Genomic DNA, 14,905 nt, shown 5'->3' with positions numbered 1-14,905 from the left:
AAGCGGTTAAACCAAAAACCACATTCCAGCATGCAGAAAAACGAGCCAGCCTCTCGGCCAGCAACCAATCACCTATCAGGTTCCTAGCCGCACAACTGCGCTCATAGTAATCGTACTCCAGGTTGGTCTCGAACTGTAATTCCGTGTCGTACAAGAAGCAAAAGCTGCGGACGTTATTGTAGTTGAAGCCCATACACTGAGAGGAAGTGAAAGGCAGGGTTTCCCACCGATCACAAAAGCCTTTGCACTCAGCAATTGTTGATGTGTGCGTCTGAATGGCAACACCCAGCATGGCAACATTGCGAATGATGCTGTATGTGCAATCAAAAGCTGAAAAGGGAAACATTGGTAGACCGATGAAGAGTGGTAGTTTTAATTTTATTTTCAGCCGTATTCACTCCTGTAACAGTTCTCAGCTATAAAAGTAACGAAATAACCAAATAAAACAACACACAAACTTAAAAACTCAATGGCAATGCCTACTCAATGGTCCGTTCTTTTCTTGCTACATGTACCATCAAACATACTTTGAAGCAGCCATACTAGCGCAAGCAAAGCATGTACACATCTTTACTCTGCAAGCATATATACTGAAAGGCATAAATTCTGCAAATAGTGCATTGAACGATTTTGCTCTCAAACGAAAATCAGATTGAACCTGTAATTTGTAGTTGACATCTTGAGTGTCGGAGCAAATGTTTCACGCTGTCAGCGTGCGCTTTGCAGTATTGCTGATCCAGCCACAGCTCACTGTGCTAATAAAGACAATGGGCTGAACGGGAGACAATAACGTAAAAAAGATAGTGTATGGCCCTATAAAATGCAACTGGCTGTTTGGCTGTATCAGATATCGCAATCATGCCACGACTTGATGAAGGAGAGAGACAGCAAGCGATTGGGATGCTTAGAGCTGGCCAAAGCATTGAACGTGATGAACACTGAACGTTTTCCGAAATCATTGCGCTTGGACTCAGTCACTTTTTTTGAAAAATTGTCATTTCATGATGTTCTATTCAAAATCAATAAAGCGAAGGTTTATAAACACTAAAATGGCCAATAAATAAAATATTCAAACATTGAAAACATTCACCACTGAGTTGATTTTTTGTGATTTTTTAAAGTTCAGTTTGCGGAATTTATGCCTCTCGACATATGATGTACAGACAAAAAATACCTAACCCAGCAAAAATGGTAGCAAAACAAAAGCCAGTAACATCAAAAACAAAATCAGAACACAGTTGAAAATGCTTACAATTTTAAGCGAACATAACAAAGCTGTCTATGCCCACAATATTGTTGAGATTTTAACAAGAATAGAAGAAAATGGGAAAGTTATAAATATGTTAAAAATGAATATGACACATGACTTTGTACTTAGGCAAAAAAAAAAAAAGGTGTGGTTACGGTAACATTGCCCAAAAAAAATAGGGTAGGAAGGTAGGCAATCACTTTTTTTTTTTTTTACTTTTTTTTCTAATGTGTACAAATTAAACCTACTTGACAGGGAAATAAGTGTGCGACTCGGGCGATTTTGCTTTCATTGCGTTTTCTGCACTGGGTTTTTTTTTTTTTTTTTTTTTTTTTGACAAATGTAATAAAAAGTTATAGGGTCGGCCCCTAAAAATAGGGTAGGTCGGGTTACCGTAACCACACCTATTTTTTTTTAGGCCTTAGCGTCAAATAAATTGTTTTTAAGTTTACAGAAAGAAGAACAACAAACAGAAAAGACAACATCAACCATGTTAGCTTTGGAATTAACAAAAAGTTAATAATATTCTGGTATCAGTTAACATTCAAACCTTCAAAACAATATGAATATTCAGAAAGAAGAAATCAGAAACTAAAGGCAAGTTGGTTCCCATTTACTTTTTTTTATTTTTTTTATCTTTCTGTCAAATCTAAGAGATAGTTCATGTTTGTATAACCCATAACAAACAATTAAACAATTAAACAATTAGGCAATAGTTAGGCAAAAACAAATTTTGAAAAGAAGATGAACTTATACAGCAGAAAAACACAGTTGGAAATGGAAATAAAAAGACCTTCAGATCAAAACAGTCCGAATCAAAGGCAATTTAAAAGCAGTCTAAAAGAGCAAAACCAAGCAAGCCACCAAATCTAACACTATGCAAGTTTTACCTTCAGGATCTGTTCAGGACAAAGTCATCAGAAAACACAAGTCAGTAAATATCAAACTAATTCTTACTACAAATATAGTTAAACTGTGTAAGTTGAATACCTCCCATTTTAAGAGTTATTTTCTTTTAGCTCCTCTTAGCCATAAAAAAGTATCAATTTAAAAGCAGGCGCTTATGAAAAAAAGCTATTCTTCCAGGTAGCAATAACTTAGCACTCTGTTGAGAATACATTTTTGGGACAATTTTTCTTGTGTAATCAGAAACCCTGTCAGAGAAATAAATTATCTCCCACCACCCACAATGAGAACCCAAGCAGCAAACCATAACCAACCTGCCAACCTTTTTTGCCAACATTTTTCCCCAAACCTCACCAAACTTACTAAATGCTAACATGCTGCTGTTTTCATTTCCCATATCAACTGTCCGCAGGTCTACAAACTGTTTATAACTGAAGCTAAACCACCATCAACCAGTCTACAAACTGTTTATAACTGAAGCTAAACCACCATCAACCAGTCTACAAACTGTTTATTACTGAAGCTAAACCACCATCAACCAGTCTACAAACTGTTTATTACTGAAGCTAAACCACCATCCACCAGTCTACAAACTGTTTATCACTGAAGCTAAACCACCATCAACCAGTCTATAAACTGTTTATTACTGAAGCTAAACCACCATCAACCAGTCTACAAACTGCTTATCACTGAAGCTAAACCACCATCAACCAGTCTACAAACTGCTTATCACTGAAGCTAAACCACCATCCACCAGTCTACAAACTGTTTATCATTGAAGCTAAACCACCATCAACCAGTCTACAAACTGCTTATCACTGAAGCTAAACCACCATCAACCAGTCTACAAACTGTTTATCACTGAAGCTAAACCACCATCAACCAGTCTACAAACTGTTTATCACTGAAGCTAAACCACCATCAACCAGTCTACAAACTGCTTATCACTGAAGCTAAACAACCAACAACCAGTCTACAAACTGTTTATCACTGAAGCTAAACTGCCATCAACCAGTCTACAAACTGTTTATCACTGAAGATAAACCACCATCAACCAGTCTACAAACTGTTTATTACTGAAGCTAAACCACCATCAACCAGTCACTACAAACTGTTTATTACTGAAGCTAAACCACCATCAACCAGTCACTACAAACTGTTTATTACTGAAGCTAAACCACCATCAACCAGTCACAAACTGTTTATCACTGAAGCTAAACCACCATCAACCAGTCTACAAACTGTTTATCACTGAAGCTAAACCACCATCAACCAGTCTACAAACTGCTTATCACTGAAGCTAAACCACCATCAACCAGTCTAAAAGGTAAAGGTAAAGGTATTCCCATAACCATCTGGTCGTAGGGGAGAGAGATGTTAGAGATCTCCACTTTTCTGGGGGCCAGCTTTTTATGAGGGCGGTGCCCATTTCCTCTCCCTCGCTGCCTTTTCCTTCCCCGGCCCTGAATAGGGTCAGGTACCCATTTCCAGCTGGGTGGACTGGAGAGCGCTCGGAAAAATCGGGTATTTGTATTTGTCCCCGAGTGGGGGACGAACCACGACCTCCAGCTTGAGAGGCAAGCGCTCTAACCACTGCGCCACTCCGCCATCAACCAGTCTACAAACTGTTTATCACTGAAGATAAACCACCATCAACCAGTCTACAAACTGTTTATTACTGAAGCTAAACCACCATCAACCAGTCTGTGGCTAGATGCACAACAACTTCTTATGAAAACTACAGCATACACTCCCAACGTCAGTCAACTTACTGTTGCAGGAAGCATTGAGAGGGGTCTCCTTGCGCAGTGCCAATGTGTTGGCAGGGCATTTTTGGCAGTAAGTGCTGTTGAGGGCAAAGGAATTCCCTGTACATTCCCTGCACGGAGGTATTCCACTACTGGACACTAAGTTGCCATCACATTGCTCTGAAAACACAGACAAAATATATAAAGCTTTGAATTAATTGAATGAAGTCAAAGCTTTGGCACTAAATTTTCCGTAAAACATCTTGCAAAGTCTGAAAGAGTCATCTTTGGAATCAATTAAGGATAGGCTAAACAAAAGTAAACCCAGAAATAAAGACATATAGCAATAGTTGCATGGGGAAATACCTCAGCGCTTAGTGTGTTCAGCTTAAAAAGCAACAACAACAACAGCATTTCACTTGTCAATGTGTTTCGTTTCCAAGGTTCGGTGAGAGATTTATTCCCAGGGTCTACACTATGTGTAGTCTCTGTGCCGTGTCTGAATGCTTCTGAAAGAGCCTAAGTTCATTGTGAAAGTTCTGGGGTCTGGGACACATAAACACATCCATGCAGAAACAGGACAAGAGTGTAGCATGACACTGTCATTGCATGCTATTTTAAGAGATGGCGTCTTAAATTCGAAAATTTTTAATTAAATTTTCATTTGATTAATATACTTACCCGAGTCACATAATAGCATTGACGCAGTCGAGATGCTAGGTAAACTGAAACGCTATCCCGTCTATAGTCTAAGGGAAGCAACCCAAGCTAAAAAAGTAGCAAGCTTGCTACCCTGGGTTGCCTCCCGTAGCGTGTCACGCCACAGATCTCGTACCCAGTACGAGACACCCTCATTCGACTTCTAGAATCCAAAGAAACTACAAGCGGGGAAGGTGGGAGGGAATTACCTATGTGACTCGGGTAAGTATATTAATCAAATGAAAATTTAATTAAAAATTTTCGATTAAATTACATATTCTTACTCCGAGTCACATAATAGCAGATAACTCCAACAAGGTGGTGGGTAAGAAGTAAAAAATTTCAAACTCACTGTTATGATCTGGAGAGGCATTGCCCCGCTGCCACCAGTGCGGGGAGGGTCCTTGAGCCATCACGGCATACCGCGGCGATGTCTCTCAAGTAGAACGAGATAAAGACGTCGTCTGAATGCCAGTATGCTGTGCGCAGGACGTCGTCGAGTCTTCGGGACCTCAAAACAGCCAATGACGATGCCCATGCCCGGGACTCGTGCATTCTAGCCGACTCGAGAGGGAAGGCAGGCTGAGCCCCCCCCTTTTGTGCCAGACTCCACACATAAGCTTGTTTTATGAGAGCCGACACCCACCTGGCCAAGGTAGTCCTCGTGATATCTCTGTCCATGGACGTATTCAAGGAAATAAAGAGGAGCTTCTGGGAGCTCGACCTGATGGGTTGAGTCCGGGTTAAATATGCCTCCAGGGCCCTAACCGGGCAATTGACCATGTCTGGGTCATCTTGCGCCACAATATGAGACAGGGGCCTCACAAGGACACAGGGAGAAGGCTGATCCGGTGTCTGATTCTTGGCCAGAAAGGCCTCCCGGAAATGCAAAGACAAGGAGCCGTCACGCTCTCGGCCAATGTCCTGCGGACTGCCTGAAAGAGCGTGTATCTCGCTACCTCTGCGGGCCGAAGCCAGAAGTAGCAAGAACAGAGCCTTACGAGTAAGGTTCGCGAGGCTAGAGCCCTCTAGAGGCTCGAAGTCCGCCGAGCGCAAGAACTCGAGGACAAGGAAAAGATCCCACTTGGGCAGAGAAGAGCGCTTAACGTCCTGCAAAGACGCGCCCTTAATAACCCCAGCGACAACTCCGCTAACGTTGATGGTATGACCGATCTGTTTAAGAGTCGAGGCAATCGCCGACCTGCGAACCTTCAAAGAGGAGGAAGAAGCCCCCTGGGAAGACAAATCCGCTAAGTGGTTGGCTACGTGCATAGTACGAGGAGCCACCGGGTTCAGCCCATGAGCCTGACACCAGGTGACCCAGGCACGCCAATGCGACGAATACACTGAGGAGGTAGAGGCCCTATGTGAGCGCTGCACCAACTCCAAAGTGCGGTCGGAAGCCCCAGACCGCCTCAGAGCGGACCTCACAGTCTCCACGCGTGAAGATTGAGAGACTGCGGGTGCCCGTGAGGAACTCCGGTGCGAGGCTGAACGAGTTCGCCTGGTACCAGAGCCAGAGGAATTGGAGGGCCGTGTGCGAGTCTCAGAAGGTCCGGAAACCAGGGCTGAGACGGCCACAGAGGGGTGACCAGAAGCAGGGACGGCCTCTCCAATTCCGCCTTCCTGAGGACTTGGCTGAGCAGCTGGAAGGGTGGGAAGGCGTAAGCCTCCAGCCCTGTCCAGGGGATGTCCAAGGCGTTGGTCCCCCACGCTTCCGGATCGGGGAAGGGGGAGACAAACACCGGAAGGCGCCTGGAGAATCTGGTGGCGAAGAGATCCACCACAGGCTTCGGGGCCACAGCCCAAAGGCGGAGAAGGGCACCATGCGTGATGGTCCATTCCGCCTGCAACACCCTGTCGGAGCGGCTGAGCGCGTCCGCCAGTGTGTTGAGGCTCCCTGGCAGGTAACGCGCTGAGAGAGAGATCTCCCGCTGGGAGCACCAGGAGAGGATCTCGCACGTTCTGCGGGAGAGAGTGGGGGACCGCGAACCTCCCTGCTTGTTCACGTAGGCAGCCACTGTCGTATTGTCTGTGAACAGACGCACACGCTTGGCTGCCAGGGAAGGGAGGAACGCGACCAGAGCAAGAAACACGGCCTCCAACTCCAGCGAGTTGATGTGCCATGTGCTCTGTTCCGCAGACCACAGTCCGGAGGCCGTGAGCCGGTCCGTGTGAGCCCCCCAACCCAGCATGGACGCGTCTGTGAACAGGTCCATGTTGGGAGGGGGGGAAACAATGGGAACCCCCCTGCATACCCATCCCGAGTCCAGCCACGGGAGGGTTGCAGCCTGGAACCAATCCCCAAGGGGAACCAGAGTGTTCCAATCCACACAAGGAGAGTCCACCAACGGCTTCAGCGCGTGCTGAAGCGGGCGTTTGTGAACTCTCCCTAGTGGAACCAGAAGGGCCATGGACTCCATCTGCCCCAGGATGGAGGCCAAAGTCCGAAGGGAAGCTCTCAGGAGAAGCGAAGTAGAGCGGATGAGAGCCTGGAGCTTGTCCACCCGCTTCTGCGAAGGCTGGACAGTCCAGGTGACCGTATTGAACGTCATCCCCAGGTAAGTGAATGACTGAGACGGCACGAGCTCTGACTTCGTCTGGTTGACCGAGAATCCCAGCAAGCTGGCCTCCCGGAGAACCAAGAGAGTGTGCTGCCTGCAGAGAGCCTCGCTCTGGCCCATGATGAGCCAGTCATCGAGGTATGCTCGCAGCCGCACTCCCTGTGACCTCACCAGCGCGCAAAGCTGCCTCACCACCATGGTAAAGATCCATGGGGCAAGGGACAGCCCAAAGGGCAGTGCGCGGAACTGGTAGACTTGACTGGCCCACCGGAAACGAAGCCATTTCCGGTCGGCGGGATGCACCAGAATATGGAAGTACGCATCCGTCAAGTCTATCGAGGTCACCCAGTCTCCTGGGCGGAGAGCGTCCCGAACCGAGGCAGGAGTCTCCATCTTGAATCGAATCGTTCTCAAAAACTTGTTGAGAAACGAAAGATCCAAGACAGGACGCCAAGCTCCCGAAGCTTTGGGGACCGCGAAAAGCCGTCCATAAAACCCCGGGGAGCTGTGGTCCGAGACCGCTTCCACCGCGCCCTTCTCTATCAGTGAGGCAACCTCCGACTGGAGGACGGCCCTTGCCTCCTGTGAGAAGGGGGGCTTGAAGGCTGGAGGACACCTGGTAAGAGGGGCCTTGTCCCCCAGCCAAAGCAAGCGGAATCCCGACTTCACAACACCCACTAACCATCGGCTGCGTATGGCGGCCAGCCAATGTGGAAGTGCCCGAGCAAGGCCCCCCGCCATCACCAAGGTGGAGGGCGGGGGGGGCGTGAAGCCGGGAACGCTTCATTGGGGGTGGGGCTTTCCACTGGAAGAGCCCCTACCCCTCCTCGAAAAAGATCTCTTGCCCGACCCGCGGGAAGGGGCAATAGATCTTTTCCGGGAAGCAGGATGTGCCTGAGCAGAGGTCTTAGCCTGTTTGTGCTGAGCCTGCTGAGGAGCAGCCTGCTTGGGCTGCTTCAGGGACTGAAGCGCAAAAGAAGAGAACTGCTGTTCTCTGTTGGTGTCGATCTCCTGCTTCCTGGCATCGGCGGCCAGGTTGCCGAAGAGAGCACCATCCACCAAGGGCGACGATCTGAGAGTGTTTCTCGTCGACTCCTCAGAGAACTGGGAGTGGGTGAGAAACAAGTCCCTTCTGCACGAGACAAAATGTACGTACTGCAGAGAGGACAATCTCATCTGTTCCTCGTTCACCCTTGCCAGCGTGGAGAGGAGAGTGGATACGTCCTCCGAATCTTGCTCCTTACTCAAGGTAAAGGGAGCCAAAGACTCTGTAAGAGCACGTGAAAGAGCCCGCAGGATAGTCTCCGAAATGGAACTGAGTTCCAAGAGCTGCCTTCCCACCTCCTCAGAGGACAGGAGAGACTGCTCCGAAAGAGGGAGAACGGAATCCTTCTTCAAAGGCTTCGTCAAGAGAGGTAGCAATGCCGGCGTGACCGGAAGCGGTGCACGCGGCAGAGCAAAGGACGAAAGAAGGTTCCGTGAAGCCTTAGGCCAAGGCAACTTCCTCTGAGCCGCCAAGGGCACGAAGAAGTCTGCCTGTGTTGCAGCAGCCAGGTAAGGCAAAGCATGCTCCGGAGCTGTGCCATACGGCACCAGAAGCGGAACTGCTGCTGGAGGCAACCCGCTGCCGGCAGGAGCGGGCTTGGCGAACAAACGAGAAAGCTGGAAAGCCACTGACGGTGATTCTTCAAACCGGAAGTAGCTGTTCTCCTCCTTCGCCCACCGGAAGTCTGCCATCGCCGACGGACCCGACGCCGAAGGCGTGGCCGAAGACGAAGCCCCTTCCGGGAAATAACGCGAAGTGACTTCCGCGGCCGCTTCTAGCGCTACCCTGAAGCTGGCCGGAGCCGCCGAAGGCAGCTGCTCCTCGTCCACGGACCCAAGGTCCGAACCGCCACATGAAGGGGATGGCTCATAGCCCAAGGAACCCGACAAATGACGCTGCGAGGACAGGCCGGAAGCCAAACGCCCCTCCTGTTGGTCATCGACGAAACTCACACCCTGGCTAAGAGGAGGGTGAGAAACGCCAGCAACCGAAGGCAGCTGAAGGGAGGAGCTAGCAGACACCACCGGAGTGTGTGGCTGCTGCTGATCCAACAGAGGCAGAAAGCCCGAATGCCCAGGAGAACGACCGAATTCGAAATCCGCCGGCATCCCAACGGACGCGGCGAGAACCGAACCGGAAGAACCGGGAGGAGCCGGAAGAGCAGAAGCAACGGCATAGCTATGCCATGGCTGTGGAGTCTGCCAGCTACAACCCGGAAGCCCTAGGCCGGAACCGGAAGTGACAGAGGACTGTGCACGACCGGCTGGACCCACACTTCCCGCCCAGGCAGGAAGGGCAGCTGCCGGAAACGGCTGCTGAAACTGGGCAAAGCTCGAACCGGAAGGGACCATGGTCTGTCCGCATACCAGTGAACCAACACTTCCGGCCGGAACCGGAAGAGAAGCTGCCGTAAACGACTGCTTACGTAGTTCGTGGCTCGAACCGGATGGGACCATGGTCTGTCCGCTTTCCAGTGAACCACTACTTCCGGCCGGAGCCGGAAGGGAAGCTGTCGTGAACGACTGCTTACGTAATTCGTAGCTCAAACCGGCAGGGACCATGGTCTGTCCGCTGTCCAGTGAACCACTACTTCCAGGAACTGGAAGTGCAGCTGCCGCGGACGGCTGCTGCGAGCACATACCTTGCGACGACCGTATCCCAAAAGGGACCTGCTCAGGTGCACTCCCGCAAGCGGTAGCCACCGAGCGCCGGCCGAGAAGAGAAACGCCTCCCTGTTCACGGCCTCCAGCACCAACGCCGAAGCCAGCAGGCTGGACAGGTGATCCGGAAACAGCAGGAACACAGGAAGCCAACGACCGAGGGTCGCACACCCCCGGGAGGGAGGCAGAGCTGGAAACAGGGTCCGTCCGCGCCATCTCTGTACGCACGAGCGTCCGAATTTCTGGAAGCAAAGAGGACAAAAGGCTAGCCACAAGAGTGCCAGCCTCCGGCACAGGTACCGGGGTCGAAACGGACGTGGTAGTAGTAATGCCCGCCGCCCGCGAGCCAGACGAAGTTTCCTCCGGCGCCGAAATGGGCACCGAAAAAACGAAGTTAGTCTTCGGGTCAGAAACGTGAACCGTGGGGTTCCTAGCCGAAGAAGTAGAAGCCGAGGACTTAGGTTTGCCAGGGCCTTTGCCCTTACTCTCGGCCTTAGCCGCTCTCTTTTTCTCACTATCCGACATGCTGTCGCGCAAGAAAAACAGACTACTGAAAATACACAAGTCTCTAGGACGTAAAACTTCAGCAGAATAAACTAGCACAAAGTACAAGTTACAAGGCGGTAATAGTGCTACTGGTCAACGCTAAAAGTCAGAGCACGGACCCAAACTAACCAGCAAAAAACACCACGTGTAAGCGAAAAATGGCGACCAAAATGGCGGCCACAGCAACAAACTACCGAGTAAAATTCACAAGTCCGCGGACGAGAAAATTCTCAGCAGAATGGCAATGCAAACAACAACAAAATGGAACGATCTCACCGCTAGAAACAGCAATGAGCAGACGGGGAGCCAAGGCCGGTGGGTGTCAAGCAGACAGCAAACAACAGCCTAGGAGCGAAATCAAGCACGACCTGTCTCTCTGGCTGAAAGATGTCGAATGAGGGTGTCTCGTACTGGGTACGAGATCTGTGGCGTGACACGCTACGGGAGGCAACCCAGGGTAGCAAGCTTGCTACTTTTTTAGCTTGGGTTGCTTCCCTTAGACTATAGACGGGATAGCGTTTCAGTTTACCTAGCATCTCGACTGCGTCAATGCTATTATGTGACTCGGAGTAAGAATATGTAATTTAATCCAAGAACATACAATACCAAAATACAAAACAAGTCAAGCTCAAGAACTCTCTCACACACACACACACACACGCACACACACACACACTCACACACACACACACACACACACACACACACACACACACAGAGCTCTTGCAGGCAAGCATGCATGCACACACACATACACACACACACATTTTCACACCCATAATACAGACAATGACCTCCATACCCTACAAATATAAGTACGGCACACACACACACACACAAAAACAGAAAACTCACCGATACACGACTCAACTCCAATGCTTCCTTCCCCGGCCGTTGCCTGACCTCTGGAGCAAGACACACACTGACCATACAGCGAGGCGTTGGCGGTGACCCAGTATTCACCCACCGCACACAGGTCGCATGTGCCTGCCGCTGATTTGGTGGTACCCGGGGGGCAAGGCACTGCACAGGAGGAAAGATTTGACCTCAAGATAACACAGGCACATGGGCATGGGCATGACAACTAAACAGTTTCGACTCGCACAAACTTAGAGCAGAAAATAGTTTTTGTAAGATGCGAAAATGAAAGCAATCTTTGTTAGAAATTTGCAAGCGTTTTTAAAAGTTAGACAGTAAATTTTGTGTCTACAATAATAATGAAAACAGTTATGTGGAAGAACCAATTTAAACATTTCACACAAAAACTTATCTCTTCAGACAATTAAACAATACATCCATACTACTCTCAGCTTACCTTCATTTCTCTTAAACTCCTCATCGTCCCCCCCCCCCCCCCCCCTTCCCCCTCCACCATACCCAACCCCTCACCTCCATCATTAATAACACCCTCGACAGCATACCTTCCTTTCTGTTATATTCTTCTTCTCCCTCCTCCCTAATCGCTCTCATCCTCCCTTCCCACACCCCTTCCTCCCATTCTATCAAGACACAGACAAGTAATACTCACAGCACACAGCAGTGTTGTTGGGATTTCGATACTTGTAGTCGCTGCTACAAGTCCGAGTAGTCGTTTCTGAGATACTTGTACCAAACACATCAGGGCAACCCGGAGAAGTGAGGTTCCTCAAGGTGAGGAGAGCACCTGTGTTTTGAGAAAGCTTCAGGAATTCCGAGCGCAGATTATCATAGCACTGCGAGTATTCTTGCTCACTGTCACTACCTCCTGGTGACTCGAACAGCAGTGTGAACTGAACTTGAAGCTGAAAAATTAAAGAAAGATATTTCATCATAAAAGTTATTATAAAAGTGATCAATGTTGTGGTTTGGTAGTTGGGGGACAGCATTAACTTTACAACCTAGAAGAACTTTTTAAGAATGTTTTCACGATGATGCTTCAAAATGTCTTCTGTTCTCAAGAAATTTAGGCAATAAAAAGTGTGTGGTTAATTCATAACACGAATAGGAACCTAACTAAGGCAGCACTCATACACATAAACAAACACACTTGCACGCACACATATGCTCATGCGCAAATTATCACTCACACCTTTCTTCCATGCTCACCTATCCACCTGAAATCTCAGTCACACTTCCCTCCACCTTATCTCTCCTTCCAGCCCTTCCCCCTAAACTTCTCAACTCCTTCTTTTCACACACACACACACACACACACACACACACACACACACACACACACACACACGCACACGCACACACACACACACTGACACGCACACACACACACACATACACGCACACACACGCACACTCACACACACACACACACACACGCACACACACACACACACACACGCACACACACACACACAAACACACACACACGCACACACGCACACACACACACACACACACACACACACACACACACACGCTCATGCGCATGCTTTCTCAAAACAATGCTCTTCCCCCATACCTCTTTTTCTTACAAATCCTCACAAATCCCACCCTTGTCACCTCCCTCCCCTCATTCCTCCCCCTACCCCTTTCTCCAAACCAACACAGGCACAATACTCCTTCAGGCCTACCTGCTGGTTATTGCTGTCGTATGTGGACTGCAGGCTACCCTGGTTGTACGTCACTGCTGCAATGTTTTGCTGGCCGGCACACGGCTGTTTGAATGTTGCTCCAAGCCCTGACAGCTGTGTGATGAGAGAAGTGTTGAAGGCCTGTTGACAGATTTCTAAAATCTCCGCTGACGGGCTGGCCTGGTATTGCAGAGTTATGGCCATGTTGAAGAGCACTGGGGCTGATTCTGATGAGGCAAAGAAAGAAGAGGGAATGACAATATTTTCTGTTATTTATTCATTTTAATTTTGTTTTGACAAACCAAATTAAAGTCAAAATGTGAAATACAGTAAGGTAAATGAAGGAAATTAAAAAATTTTAAAAAAAGAACAGGTTCAATCAATCAGTTTTAATTTGGATCAATGGACTAACTTCAGAAAAATCAAACAGAAGAAAAAAAAGCAAAAGTATTCTCATTTTCAATTATAAGCAGAAAGGAGAAAGAAAAGCAACACAAGTCATCAACCTTAAAAACAACCAATCTTATAGCATAATCAATAGTCAAACACATCATTTGACACACAGCGATCGAAAACCCAGTAATATCACAATACATGTGCGTAATAAAAAAAATCCTACTCACCGACGCAGGAAGGAACATAAGAAGAATTATAGGGCTGGCCAGGTTCACATGTAGACGTGAAGGATTCCGTGGGGTAATCCTCGTAGAAATAGAAACCGCTGTCACATGTGAAAGTGCACGATTGACCGCCTGAGTTTGTGGACTGGCACAGTGATATCGTGTTTGCACTTTTTAACGTGTTTGATTCACACAGAAGGGCTGAAATGTAACATTTTAAATATTAGTGTTGCTTTAAATTACTGTTTTGTCTCATGCAGCATGCAGAACAGTAAAACCAAAATCCTTTCCTTGGTCAAAACTTTGGTGGTTCAAACATTTTGACAGCATACAAGAAAAGTTGTGGCAGATCCATATAAAAAATGAGGTAAGAGTTAACACATTTTTTTTTAAAACAACAGCTGAGAATTCACAGCGGTTATTTTCTCCAGAAAAACAACTACTACACAATCTGAATAATATATGCAAAACATTCTTTCACATCTTGCATACCACACAACTTCAGAGCCAATCATAACAAAATAGTACCATCTTACCTTCAATCACAACCTGGAATTGGCAAGACGCGGAATTTCCAGAAGAATCTTTGACGGTTGCTGTGAAAATGGTGGATGTTCCAACTTCAGCGTAAGAGTAGTTGAGGGGTGCAGACGGAGTAAAATTCAGAACTGCGTCGTTGGAATTGTAGGTGACATTAGCGGAGTTAGGATCGAAGAGGCTGTAAGCAGACTGGCTTACGCTCAGCCTTATCACTTCTTCCCCTGGACACTGAATGCTGGGTGGAGTCTCATCTGTTCATCATCAGAAACAATATTTTAGAATACAGTGATCGAACCACCCTTTTAAGATCTTCCAAAAAAATAAGGAGAGAATCAGGCATTAAAAGGGAGGGGGCCTCAAAATGGAGATTTTTTGTTTGTTCGTTCATGGGCTGAAACTCCCACGGCTTTTACGTGTATGACCGTTTTTACCCCGCCATTTAGGCAGCCATACGCCGCTTTCGGAGGAAGCATGCTGGGTATTTTCGTGTTTCTATAACCCACCGAACTCTGACATGGATTACAGGATCTTTTTCGTGCGCACTTGGTCTTGTGCTTGCGTGTACACACGGGGGTGTTCGGACATCGAGGAGAGTCTGCACACAAAGTTGACTCTGAGAAATAAATCTCTCGCCGAACGTGGGGACGAACTCACGCTGACAGCGGCCAACTGGATACAAATCCAGCGCGCTACCGACTGAGCTACATCCCCGCCCAAAATGGAGATAAATTAGGTTATTAACAGTAAACCTGGCACATCG

The 14,905-nt window shown here is 47.9% G+C and overlaps 1 protein-coding gene across 1 annotated transcript in view; it reads right to left on the bottom strand.

Annotated features, from left to right (window-relative positions):
- LOC138954951 (CUB and sushi domain-containing protein 3-like) overlaps positions 1-14,905 on the bottom strand; it is a 78,104-nt gene that overhangs the window by 1,682 nt on the left and 61,517 nt on the right. Inside the window, exons 24-30 of the mRNA XM_070326690.1 lie at positions 14,142-14,396; positions 13,609-13,806; positions 12,986-13,212; positions 11,947-12,199; positions 11,274-11,441; positions 3,928-4,083; positions 2,140-2,148 (exon numbers count right to left, since the gene is read on the bottom strand). Of these exons, the coding sequence (XP_070182791.1) occupies positions 2,140-2,148; positions 3,928-4,083; positions 11,274-11,441; positions 11,947-12,199; positions 12,986-13,212; positions 13,609-13,806; positions 14,142-14,396 (1,266 nt within the window). The remainder of the gene's footprint in view (positions 1-2,139; positions 2,149-3,927; positions 4,084-11,273; positions 11,442-11,946; positions 12,200-12,985; positions 13,213-13,608; positions 13,807-14,141; positions 14,397-14,905) is intronic.

This window comes from Littorina saxatilis, linkage group LG2, assembly GCF_037325665.1.
Source record: "Littorina saxatilis isolate snail1 linkage group LG2, US_GU_Lsax_2.0, whole genome shotgun sequence".
NCBI classification, from domain to species: Eukaryota; Metazoa; Mollusca; class Gastropoda; order Littorinimorpha; family Littorinidae; genus Littorina; species Littorina saxatilis.
The sequence above is the reverse complement of the archived record's forward strand: the minus strand, read 5'-3'. Positions and strand labels throughout refer to the sequence as shown.